Genomic DNA, 13,267 nt, shown 5'->3' with positions numbered 1-13,267 from the left:
TTTTTTTATTTAACAAATTAATTAATTGATCATTCTACAGCAATTAAAGAAACTCAACCCGTCAGATATGTGCAAACGAAGCTTTACTTTGTCTTAAACCAACTGCGCAGTTACGCGCAACTAAACCCGCACAAAAGCCGTCGTTTTGCACCATGAAATGTTGAGCTTACAATTCTAAACGCTCCTTCATATTACAAAACTATCTAGCAGCAGGGAGCACTGAATAATTTATCTGCCTTTCTTTTCTTACGCCCTTTGTACAAAGTTTTCCCCTCTTTTCTGGGATCTTTGAATGGAGGGTCACCGGTCCAGTTACTCTTTTTGCTGCCCGGCTCCAGTGCTTTTTCTCTTTTTGTATCTCAGTCTAAAGGTTACAAAGGCTTAAAACGAGATTGTTCATAACCACGTTTAGGGGAAAAAAAAAAAAGGCAAAAGCGTATTGTGACCTGTTATAAATATAATATTAAATACGTTAGTGCACTATTGTAATAGTACAAATATGACCTTTTAGAATTATAATATTATATTTCGAATTAAAATAGTATGTTTAATTATAGCTACATTTATTAAATATATGGCCTAAAAATAAAAATATAATATATTAACAACCCAAAATATGAAGTCTAAAATATATTTTCAGTTTGCTATAATTGTGCAATTCAATTAAAATGTTTTCAAATAAATATTTTCAATTCACAATATGAATGTCATGATATAATATAATATAATATAATATAATATAATATAATATAATATAATATAATATAATATAATATAATATAATATAATATAATATAATTCGTATAAATGCAAAATGTTGCCAAAACAAGTCCCTCCACGGCTCCACCGGGTCCACATGTCCCGCGTAATGTAGTTGCTTAAACTGACATCGATTCTCAAATGGGTCAAACTGTCAGTTGTCGTTTAGGGGGTCGTTAAAACGCAAGGGAAATGGAATGTGCCACACAAATTAATTTACCAGGCTAAATACCTGACGTCAGGGCTCACATAAATAATTGAGTAAGTACTGAACAGCTAGCAGCATGAATAATGAGAGCTATTTGTGCCTTTTTTTTCCAAGGGGGCGCACAGATTCCTCCTGGCGAGAATGAAGGACTGCAGCATCTGTCCTTTTCAAACAACTACTTAATGAAATATCAATTGCAACAGCAGCACCAATTATAGCACCAGTCCATCACGATCTGTCAGTACAACTGATCCACACCTCAAAAAGCAGAGTTCGAGTTTTAATACACAACTTTTACGCACCACGTTTCCTCGCATCTGTTCACACACAATGAGAAATTTAAAGGCCTCTGACCTTTGTCCCCGAGAATCCCATCGATGCTGTGTTTGGTTTTCTTTTCTCCGTCTTCATCTTTTTTATCACAGTCGTCATCGTCATCTTTCTTGCCAAAACGAGCTCTCAAAACCCGACTAATGGAGCTAACTATAAAGAGAGATAATAATCACTGTAACGCCCAGTGTATCAATCATAACACTAATAATGTGATCTTATATATATATATATATATATATATATATATATATATATATATATATATATATATATATATATATATATATATATATATATATATTAGTGTATCAAAGCACACTAAAATCCGAAATCCAAAATTACAAATTCAATCAGAACCGAATATACAGAACGTTCCATTATTTAAACATGCAGTGAAGTGCGTAAAGTGCCTCTAAATGTCCGTAAGAAAGAAATGGTGCTTACCGGAAGAGGCCTCACCTGAAGGAACCGTGCCTCTGTCACACACCCCGTCCTTCAGCAACTTATCCCGGATTTCCCAGCTGAACATCCCTGGATTCTCGCGTTTGTATTCCTCGATTCTCTTTTCAACGTCGGGTGTTGCAACTTGCTTTAGTATAGAACAAAAAATAAATAAAAAATTGTGGAGGCGGAGAAAACACAGGGAGAAGAAAGAAATGCGCATTCTGTTTACTATAAATCCTTCGTTTCCATATAGATGTAAGAAGTTTTGTTTGATGGAAGCATTTGTTTTGGTGAAATCGTTCACTCACCCTGGGTTTGCTTCCACCTATTGCTCCCGGACGAATGGAGCCGGTCTCCTGGTACCGACAGAGGATTTTGGACACGCAGCCGTGTGAGACACGCAGTTGTCTGGAGATCACGCAGGGTCGGATGCCGTGATGGGCCATTTCCACTATTTTGTGTCGGATATGATTCGGCAGTGGCCTTCCGTTGATGAAAACTCCACCGAGCTGGTTCACTCGACCTTGACCCAGAGGCGTTGAGACTGCGGGAAAACATTCAGGCCCAAAAAGGGCGATTGAAAGAAGGAAACAATAGCATACTCTGTAAGTTAAAGAAAGTTACACTTTACAATACCCGTGTTAACTGTGCAATTAAATTTGTGATATTGATTACCTAAAACTACATTTTGTTGAACATCTTACAATTACGCATTAGTTTTGTGCAACGTAGAATTACACATAATATTGCCAAAACACAATAGTAGGCTACTTGTGGATCAATTTATCTCAGAATTTTTCAAATAAACTTACAAATTATGTGAGTCATCCAGGCTTTGCACCGAATTTATCACAAAAACATCTACATGCTGTCATTCTGATTAATCATATCATATCAGCTAATATAATTTATCACGTAATCGTGCGTATCGCCTTGTGTTTATTGGAAGATGCGAATAACGATTCATCAAAGCCTGCAGAATCAATCCAAAAAAAAAAAAAAAAATCTCATTCTCACACATTTTCTTTCCTGAAAGAATCCTTCTATACTATCAGCCTATCTGATGTTAGGAGAGGATGTAACACTTGAGGACACTAATTGCCATTCAAGAGGCACTAAAGATGTGCCACTTTAAACCTCGATTATTCCCAGTCATGCAACACAAATATTAGTGTGATGCTTTGAGCCAGTTTTATTTCCCTTCACTGCTGCGAGATACTTCTGCAAATCCCCCAGATTGCAGGATTCGTGGGTTAGAAGGCTTTCGTCAAACTGCTCTTAAGCACGAATTCACTCGATCTAGGAAAGACGTTCCCATTTAATGCGCGAGCTGCGAATGGAAATCATACGTCCAGACTGGAGCATTTTACTCATAATGCTGCGAGAAAAATCTCTTTGTTGTCAATTATTAAATTACTGATTTTTTTTTAAAAAAAACTCTTGTTTTTGTTTCTTATTTCGTTTCTTTAATTGTATCACTATCGCGTACAAGATACCTTAATATCTATGTTTTTTATTCTAAAAAAAACTCCGTATTTTAAAATTACAAATATGTGATTTAAAAAAAAAAGGTTATTAATAATAATAATAATAATAAGTAGAAGTAGTTTTCGTACCTTCTAATGGGAATCCGGTTCTGGGGTAGTTCTGGCCTGGAGCTGGCCGCATCATTCGAGGAACTGTTCCTGGTAAAGTAGCCATTCCAGCTACTCCCAAAACTATTGAAACTCTCACTAATAAACGAAAGAAATCAATCACACAGAAAGCTCCAGTGTTGTTTGCGCCGTGGAAACTGTAACGGATCCAAATAATTTAAAAAGAAATCCAAACACACACACACACGCACCAGTGGACAATGCCCAGGGTGCAGAAGAAAAAGTCAGATTTGTTCTTACAGTGAATACCCCAAAACAAGAGCAGAGTAAAGCATGCAATGTTCTCTGAAGCAACTGTGAGTAAATATCAGTGAGAGGATCTGCTAGTTTTGATTACAGCTGCTGTTTGCTGCCTGAGAGGAGTTTAAGTGGCCAACTTTGGCGCACATAGTGGGAGGAGGAAGCGCGCGCTGCCATAGGCTCTTCGGCACTCTTTTACAGCATGGAGAGGAAGGGTAATGCCCGAGATCTGCCGTCCAATCGGGAGGAACTTTGCAGAAAACACACAAGCAGACTGCCCTCCCACTCCCTCTCTAAATCAACACAGGAAATGTTACAATGAGTTTTCATTCATCTCTCATTTGAACTGAAACGTCAGTTTAACGCGTTCGACTCTCTCTGTACTAGAGACAGACACACACACACACACACACACACACACACACACACACACACACACACACACACACACACACACACACACACACACACACACACACACACAATATAATATAATATAATATAATATAATATAATATAATGTAATATAATATAATATAATACAAAAAAATACTCTTGTACAGGAAAACGATTGTAATCGTGTATTTTAGCTTGACTTTTGTGAATATATCATAACTTACAATTTGTATTAATAGATTCATAGCGTGGAATTATGTTTATCAGCTTTATTATCTAAGAGAAAGTGATTTTGAGTAGACAGGGGGAAAAGAGAAACATGGCAGATATCCATCAATTTGCAGTGTTGTATAATGAAGAATCTGATTTTAATTGTATTGTTTTGTGTGAATAAAGACCAGAAGGAACAAGAGTGTTTTGAAAACTTCAGCACGCTTACCTGAGGTCAGAGAGGGCCATGATGATGCACAAGAACTGATGAAGATGAAGAGACCCTGAAACATTTGACATATTTAATATACATAGAATAGCCTACTGAATAGTTAATAATAATACATATGCTATATTAGAAAAATAAAAGGTATGACAAGAATACTTTTTACCTGGATAGAGTTGTTGAGTTGACTGTATGGTTCTTTAGAGATTGAAAAAGTTGGTTACACTTTATTTAAGGTTACAGTGTAATAATACATTTAAGTAGTAATATTAATTAACGACATGCACTTAGGGTTAGGGATAGGGTTTCGTTTGGGGTTAGTTTAAACAGCTTAAAGTAATTACTACAGAAATTAAATGTAACTTGTGTAACAAGGACACTAAAACAAAGTCTTACCAAAAGGCCAATATTTCAAACGTTCTTCCGTACAGATGCTTTTTCTGAACAACAAGAAAATGTTCATTATGATCGAAAAACCCTCGTGACTCTAGCTGAAACTTCATTTTAAGAGTGTGAGTCACTTCACCTGTTTTTCTGCGAGACCTGTGAGTCGTATAACAGCACATATGATAAAATCCTCCAGAATGGCTGTGCGCGTGTCCGGCTCCGTGGGGCCGCCGCGCGCTGAGATTGTGTGGAAATTGCCGTGGCGAACACTCCTGGTGGAAAGCAATTTCACAAATAATTTTTACAACAATTAGGGAGTGTGGCGGGGTGAAATGGCGATTTCACATGCAGATGTTCCGGTAGGGAAGGACCTGGTGCCCGGCAGCGGAGCTCTAACCCTCAGTGTCCGGCTCTGGTGAGCAGCGCGCGGGTCAGAGACGCACCGGTGATAATAGGTAACTATCAAAACAGAACTTTAGGATTTAGTCAGAAAAAATATATATATATTTTCACCATTACACAACTGCACACTAATCTTTCTCTCCCCATACATCATTTTGTTACAACATTGACTTTCCAAAGTGCATATAATTAAAGGTGTTCATAAACTGATTATTGAGTTTTTTGTGTGTGCACTCAAATTTGTTATAAATCATCTCTTTTATTTCTGCAACTTTACACTGTGTAGATCTTAAGATCGTTCTGCAAATAAGTTAGAATAAGTAAAATGACATGCCGGTAAAAAAAAAAAAAAAAAAAAGCTCAGATTTCTTTCCAGAGACACTCAAAAGTGATGTCATGGATAATGTTATGAAAACATGAAACTTTAAAGTTAATATCCGGTTGACTTGAGCGTGGATAATTTATAGGTTACCTTTAAGTCGATTATTTATATAGAGCATATATTTCAGCTTTAAATGTCTGTTTTTTATTTAAACATATTTGTCTAACTACCATCCTGCAATATCGTCTAAAATTGTTCGTTTAAAAGTGTACAAAAAAGTTTTTTCTCTATCTGAACATTTAAAAACCAGCGTTATCTAATGAGTGTACGAAGTGGTTTCAAGATCAGTATAAAAAAATTAATATCAATTTAAGTAGAAGAGTCATTGCAAATAAGTCCAAAGACGAACAATATTAATTTAAAGAAAACCAATGCATGAAAAATAAAATAATGTCCAACACATCTCATTGTGCCACTAGAACTAAAGCCTAAAGAATATATGGATTAATTGTGCATTAATTATTTAATTATTCAAAACCTGAAATAAAGCAAAAACACCTGCACAATATTCTTACAGCCCTTGACAATATTGAAGAGGAATTCACTCCATGTGTAAATGAATGTGTGTCCACTAGCAGGCGATATAGGTTAACTATGCCACATAAGATGTTGCAAATCGGGTTTTACATCCTTCTTGCAATGGAAACATTTCATAAGAACAACACATGAAGCATGATACTATTAGTGCACCTGGTTACTGGTGCATTAGACGTTCCTTGAACGTAAAACCCCTTTCTTAAAGGGACAGGTCACCCAAAAATGACAATTCTGTCATCATTTACTCACCCTCGTGTTGTTCCAAACCGGTTGAACAAAAGAAGATATTTTGAAGAGTGTTGGTAATCAGACAGCTGATGGACACCATTGACTTCCATACAGGGAAAAAAAACAATGGAAGTCAATGGCTGCAGTCAACTTTTTGATTACAAACATTCTTTATAATATCTTCTTTTGTAAATCAAACAAATTGAGAGTGAGTGATGACAACATTTTCATTTTGGGATGAACTGTCCCTTTAAAGGCAAAATAAATGGGGGGAAGAAATGCTTCCCCCTTCCTGACATTTAATTTCTTCTTCCACTTGCATCTTCAAGTCCTGAAAATAAACCAGAACAGACTCATTATTATGGCTCTAGTTTTCTTTACTTAACAGTGTAAACTGTTTTGTAATCATTTTCTCAATCTTTAGTCTTTATTAAAATTGGGTAACCTGCTGGATCTGTAGTGTGTGTGTGTGTATAGACACTGGACGAGCTCCAGACTTTGCTGGCAGGATTGAGAAACGCTGGGGAACCCGGTACACACACCACAGCCTGGTAGGCCTCTTCCTCTCTCCTTCACGCTGTCCACACTCCCCACGGACTCTTGTTAACTTGCTAAGGCATGTTCACATCTGCTGAGAATTATCACAATGTGTTATTGCTTACCAAGCAGAATTATTTTATCAGACGGAGAGAGTGGAAGTGTGTTGAGTTGCGTGTGTGAACAGGGTCGCTGCTCGTTTAACTTCACAGTTTCTCTCGCTATGAGAAATGACACGTGACATGCACGTGGAAATATTCAAATCTTACAGCGATAACAAAAAAAACTAAACTCAATCTCAACTTGTGCTACTCACCCCACTCCAATGTTTTCAAAAACAGCTATTTCTACTGGTTATACCTTGGATTTAATACTGTAAATTTACAGATCGTTACCAATGCTGACTAAAAAAATCCACTTTTACTAAAAAGCAAAGCAAAGTAGAGAGAGAGTGGACCAAAAGGGTGTGTTAAACTGCAATTTAAACAAAAAACTGCTTTAGTTGATAATGCATAACCTAAAAAAAAGAGTAGATTTTTCAAAATACAATTAGAATTTTCTGTAAAAATTCGTGTGCTTGGCCATGCAAAACCATATGGGCTGCGTCCGAAACCACATACTCTCTTGAGTATGTACTTTTATTACTTCATGGCTACAAAAAAAGTATGTTCTATATAGTATGAATTTAATCTGGACACTCACCATTTTGTCACTGTCATGTGTCACTTCACTGCCTTTCACAAATCCTCTCCCGTGTCCTCATGGGATACTAAAGTGTCCATTGTATGCACACTCAGAATCTTTCCAGAAGTAGTAGGTACTTTTTGCCTACTCTTTTATGAGCACTGTAAATTCGGACATACTCTTGTCACATACTGATTTTTTGCCAACTATATAGTAGGGAAGTGTGGTATTCCGGATGCAGCAATGGTCTCTTGATAAGTCTTTCCTTCAGTGTAAGTTTTTTTACCCATACGTGTTTTCATCCACCGTAAGTTTGCTCACTTCTTGGTCAAAGGTGAAATCAAAACCAAATATTGTGAAACCTTTTGTGTTGCACCATGCATTCACATCGTTTTGAAGTTTCACTTTTCCCAAGTGAAGTTTTGAAAAGTAGATGTTGCAATTCCTGTATATGGAAGGCACTAGTATACACTCATGCCTGGAAGCACATGCATCTGGAGACTCCCCCCTCTGACAGGCTTTAGAGGAGCGCAGTAGGAGGCCTGCTGGATTGCGGAGATGGATTGGAGTGGAGGAGAAGAACCCCTCGTGTTTGAGGGGACTCCTTAAGGAACACAGGAATGTGGGGGCCGATCAAGGCGAGCTGCAGACGTCTTAGACACTTATTGGTATACAGCAGTTGAAAAGATAGTCCTCTGCACTGCCAAAATGCCTTATCACCTAAACGCAGACATGTCACCTGTCTTTGTCATTTAAATACAAAGATATTTCAAACGAATCTTGCTTTAATATGTATAAATATGAATGGAATGTCATGGCGCTTCTTTAGACCATGATTAGAGTGAGCAATGAAAAAGTAGCATCATTTTGCTATAAGTGATTGTAGAAATTCACCCGCAGAATCAAATATGGCTTTAAAAAAGTCAAGAAGCCAATGCCCTGCACTAATAATCCTCAAAATGTGCTAAGACATGAAGCGCAGATATTGACCTATTGGCCCATAGCAACATTAAACTCTATCAAAGCAACTTCCATTACCAGAAGTGCCCAACAGAAGCACAATTTAGCTTCTTTTCTTCTTCTTTTTTTTTTTGTGTAATATCATTCATCAGGTTATTTTTTAAATAATATTTACACTGACTAAAATGACCTGAGATCAACCCAAGTGCATGTTTCAATTACAACATGCTCATGAATATTTTAATTACATTTTATCTTGCAAATGAAGTGCCAATTATGAATTCTGTCAAACACATATTTCAGTGCCAGAGAGAAATATGAAAAGCATGAAACATTTGGTTCAGTTTCATTCATTCATTAACCATTTCAGTCGCATCCGACTCTTGGTGATTCTATAAGCCATCTCTTGCCATATGTGAGAGATTGTCCATGAATTTTCTTGGCGATGATTTTTCCGGGGTAGGTCAGCAGGTATTTCCCTGACCCTTCCCATTACATAGCTTGGGACTCACACACACACACACACACACGTGTTCACACCTACGGACAATTTAGTGTCTCCAATTCACCTATACTGCATGTTTTTTGTTTTTTATGTGGGAAACCGGAGCACTGGGAGAAAACCCATGCAGACACAGGGAGAACATGCAAACTCCACACAGTTTTCTTTAAATACAGCAATCTAAATCTATCTAAAGTTAGTCTTTAGGGTTATAAAAACATATTTCAGCAGGCAAATCCTCTGTAAAGGAGTCATTGCTCTGCCCAGAACACCATGGACATTAAACTCATATCAGGATCTATTGACCCAAATTAAGATCCTGCTGTGTTCCTGATTACCCCTTTTGACATCCTTGAGGTGGGATAAAATTGCAATTTTCTTAAAAATTAGCCCATTCTGTTCAGTTTCTTTATTTTTAACAACAACAACAACAAACAAAACTCAAAATCAGATAAGAACACTGTTGTGTCACATATATAAAAATCTAAGATTCAAAATTCAAATTAAAAAAATCGAAAATCAAGTTTCAGGATTTCTAAATAAGAAATGTTATAAATTAATAGATTTAATTCAGTAAAAAAAACAACAACAAAAAAAAAAAACATCCTGCTGTATTTCTAGGCTACTACTAAAAAAAAAATCACAGTTTTGACATTACAAAGAAAAACCCATATACATAAAAAATCCACACCCATATTCATATACAGTCTTACAAAGTAAAGGTTCCTAAAGGTGGTTTTCGCAGCGATGCCATAGAAGAACCATTGTTTGTTCCCCAAAGAACCTTTCAGTCAACCGTTCTTAAAATAACCATTTTTTGTAAAGAATCTAAAGAACCTTTTGTGGGATGGAAAGGTTCCATGGAAGGTTTATGAACGCAGACAAAGAACCTTTATTTTTGAGAACATAGATGCTCTTTTCAACTTTTTTATCATGGTAGTTTATTTGTCATTCAAATGTGAAGAATGTCTCAGATGTATTGCACTCCATTCGCTAGATTTATGTATGTTTTTGAAGAATACGACCTTGGTTTTCTACAAAACTGTCTTTGTGATCTCAGGGAAACTTCAGACGAACAGACACATATCCTCTTGCGTCCTGCAAACTGAGGTCTGACCTCTTGAACTTGCGCGCTCAAACAGGGTCTGGACACTCCAGAGTGTGATCAGGTCGCGACCCAGCAGGGAGGTCACAGTGAGTTAAGTATCTTTCTTAAACGTAGGGGTGAGAGCTCTTATCTTTAATGAAGTGTGACTATCCTGCGCTGCCACTGTCTGGCCTGACCGCCCTCTCGGCTAAAGGCTCGCCATGAAGAGGAGACGAGATCTCATCTAATCTGCCCAACTCAAAAAAAAGAAGGCTTTAACATCCATAAAGCCCTTCAATGGGAATGATTTGTTTCCATCATCCTCCAGGACAAATCTACGTATATAAGGCCACTCAAACTGATCTGATCGTGGCATCTCTGGAAACGTTCTCTCATTTTTTTCATTTACAGAAGCCACATTTACATGCAAATTAGTTGATGAAGGCCATTTATTCAAGTTTTTCTTAAGATAAACGTAAGATTACATCAAGAAACAAAGAGAAATGGTTTGAAGTTGCAATGCTACAACTCTTGGATTGTTGCCATTTGTATGAATAATAGAATAGTTTATAATAACTTATAATTGCAATTAACTTAAATGGTTTGACAGTGGTTTGCTAAATAAACTTGCTATGCATAAATGTAATATCATGAGCACTTCGGTTTGGTCAATGCCGATATTTAATATTTACTTACCCAATCAAGAGTTTTGACATCGCTAGTGTGAAAAATGCGGTATAACAGTTTCTGTTTACACCCTCTGATATTAATTAAAAGTTGCATAAGCTTACGCTTTGCTCTTAAATAAAAGAGTCATGAGACTCTTCCAAACCTTAATAACATGTGATAAACATACCGAGATGTTTTAATCAGTTAAGACATCCCTCTTTTCACCAGAATGAAGGAAACTCTCTGTTTACCCATGATGAAAGTGGCAGGATCCATTTTGCATGCAGTCCGAATTAGTTTCAGTGAATCCGTCCACAAGTCCATGACAGATAAAACAGATCATTTGATCCATGACTCGTGAAGCCAAACTCTCTCCACCCTGTAAGATAACAGATCACATGCTCACACGTAAAACAGTCAAATGTGGAGAATGAACAGACGGTGAATGAAGGTATATAATATCAGTTATGTTAATGAGGAGCGCCACAACAGTTCCCTTAACTGAATATCCAGTTTGAATCAAAGCAAATGTCCAAAGAAGGCCTTCAAAATAAGTATCAAGCTACTGAACATGTTGGTCCATATGTGACAACTTGCCCCATGTAGCTGCTCTCTTGTCACAATAAGGATCTTGTGTAGAAACTCAATTACGAAACACAGCAATTCATGAAACAGCAAAAATAAGAAAGGTTGCATAACAAATAAAATAAAAATAATAATAATCCATTGTTTTGGATGACAGATATTGTAAGTATTAATTGTATAAAATTGCAAGAAAACACATGACAACTTGCCCCAACCAGACCTTGTCAGTTAAATCATTTGTTTAATATCTATCTTCATTATACTCTATATGTATATATTGTTACAGTATAAACCCTAACGCACAAAATAATTAACTGGTTTGAGTAGGACAAACTTAAATTAAACTAATTAGTTCAGTCAAATTAACTTTAATGAGTGTTTAGCACTTTCTTTTTCTTTCAAGTTCACAGAACTGATATATTTTAAGTAAACTGAAATGTTTAATTGTTTTGAGTTTTACGAAATTATTTATTTTAATTTAGACAAACTTAAGTTTAACTGAAACGGCTGTGATGTCTATTTCCCAGCATGCTTTGCCGATGGCACTCAAAAGGGAGAGTAAATCCTAAAATTAAGTGTAATATAATGGTTTTTTTGTGTGTAAGATTAATGTTAAGTGTGAGATTTAGTAGTGATTAATGTTTTGTAATGCTAATTTAGAAGAATTTCTGTTAATGTTGGCGATAGTTACCATCATGGTGACAAGTGGTGCATGCAGCTTGATTTGAGAGCAAATAATCCCTTTATATTGTTGCGCTCATACAGCAAGTGCTTCTGCATAACATACTATTGTTAATATGTTTGCAAATTAGTATGTTAGCAGATTAGCTTTTAAAAGCTAACTAAGTTTATATTAATAAAAGTGTTCACATTGAGATTACATGAAAGTTTTAAGTTAAATGTATGAATTAATGTACTCATGCATTTTAATTGTTCTTAACTAGAAATGTTTAAGTACAAAATAAAAATCTGCTAGTTCTGCTTACTTAAACTTTCAATTTCAGAACTTAAAAAATGTGAGGCAATTGATTGCCTTAAATGTTTTGAGTTCTGCCAACTTATTCGGGTTTACAGTGTACATTGATTTAATGTATTCCAATGTGGTTACTAACTAACATATTAGCACAAACATGATTGAATCCAACATTTAAAACAACTACTAAACAACAAAAAGTTACCAATGCTTGAGTCAAAATCTTATAGTTACCAAAATATAGTCCATAACCAGCTTCTGTCTCCACCACAACATAATGTTAAAAAAGCAGATTAAAACCATTACGATGAAAATGATATGTGACACGATGTGGCATATAAGAAGTCAATCATCTTCAGTTTGGATATATATTGTATTTGTGATGATGGGCATAATAAATTATGAATTTGGTTATTTTCTATTCTTTCTGGGGTTTATTTTTCACTTAAATAAATATTAAATTGATATTTGGTACAGGAACAGTGGATTAAAGTTGGCTTGAAAACTAAAACTAAAGGTCTAAAAGGCATTTATTTGAACATTATCAGCTGATTTATGATCTCTGCTGTGGATTATCAACTTAAACAAATCATTTACCCCTAATTACAAAACTTCTAAATGATTTGACACTGGCTCAGCCACTTATCATATAAACATAGTAGTAGAGGGAATATCAAAATCTTGTTTCCTGCTTGTTGTTTTAAACAGACCTTGTCCTTAAGTGAGGAATTCTCTTTTTCCTGGTGCGTTATCTGGTCACCCGAACAAGCTGGAAAGGACAGTCACGGATGATTACGGCCTTAAAAGCTTGTCTTATGGTCCACAGGAGCATGAGATCTTCACAAGAGCATCAGCCACACGTG

The 13,267-nt window shown here is 36.1% G+C and overlaps 1 protein-coding gene across 2 annotated transcripts in view; it reads right to left on the bottom strand.

The window, feature by feature from the left end:
- pax7a (paired box 7a) overlaps nucleotides 1–3,743 on the bottom strand; it is a 59,326-nt gene extending 55,583 nt beyond the window's left edge. Inside the window, exons 1-4 of one of the 2 annotated variants that reach the window (XM_081357504.1) lie at nucleotides 3,361–3,743; nucleotides 2,053–2,288; nucleotides 1,745–1,889; nucleotides 1,322–1,450 (exon numbers count right to left, since the gene is read on the bottom strand). In XM_081357504.1, coding sequence (XP_081213630.1) covers nucleotides 1,322–1,450; nucleotides 1,745–1,889; nucleotides 2,053–2,288; nucleotides 3,361–3,445 — 595 coding nt within the window. In that variant the 5' untranslated portion in view covers nucleotides 3,446–3,743. The remainder of the gene's footprint in view (nucleotides 1–1,321; nucleotides 1,451–1,744; nucleotides 1,890–2,052; nucleotides 2,289–3,360) is intronic. The other variant, XM_081357505.1, reaches the window with a different exon arrangement.
- Nucleotides 3,744–13,267: the final 9,524 nt, after the last annotated feature.

Source organism: Scardinius erythrophthalmus, assembly GCF_964197995.2.
Source record: "Scardinius erythrophthalmus genome assembly, chromosome: 25".
NCBI lineage: Eukaryota > Metazoa > Chordata > Actinopteri > Cypriniformes > Leuciscidae > Scardinius > Scardinius erythrophthalmus.
The sequence above is the reverse complement of the archived record's forward strand: the minus strand, read 5'-3'. Positions and strand labels throughout refer to the sequence as shown.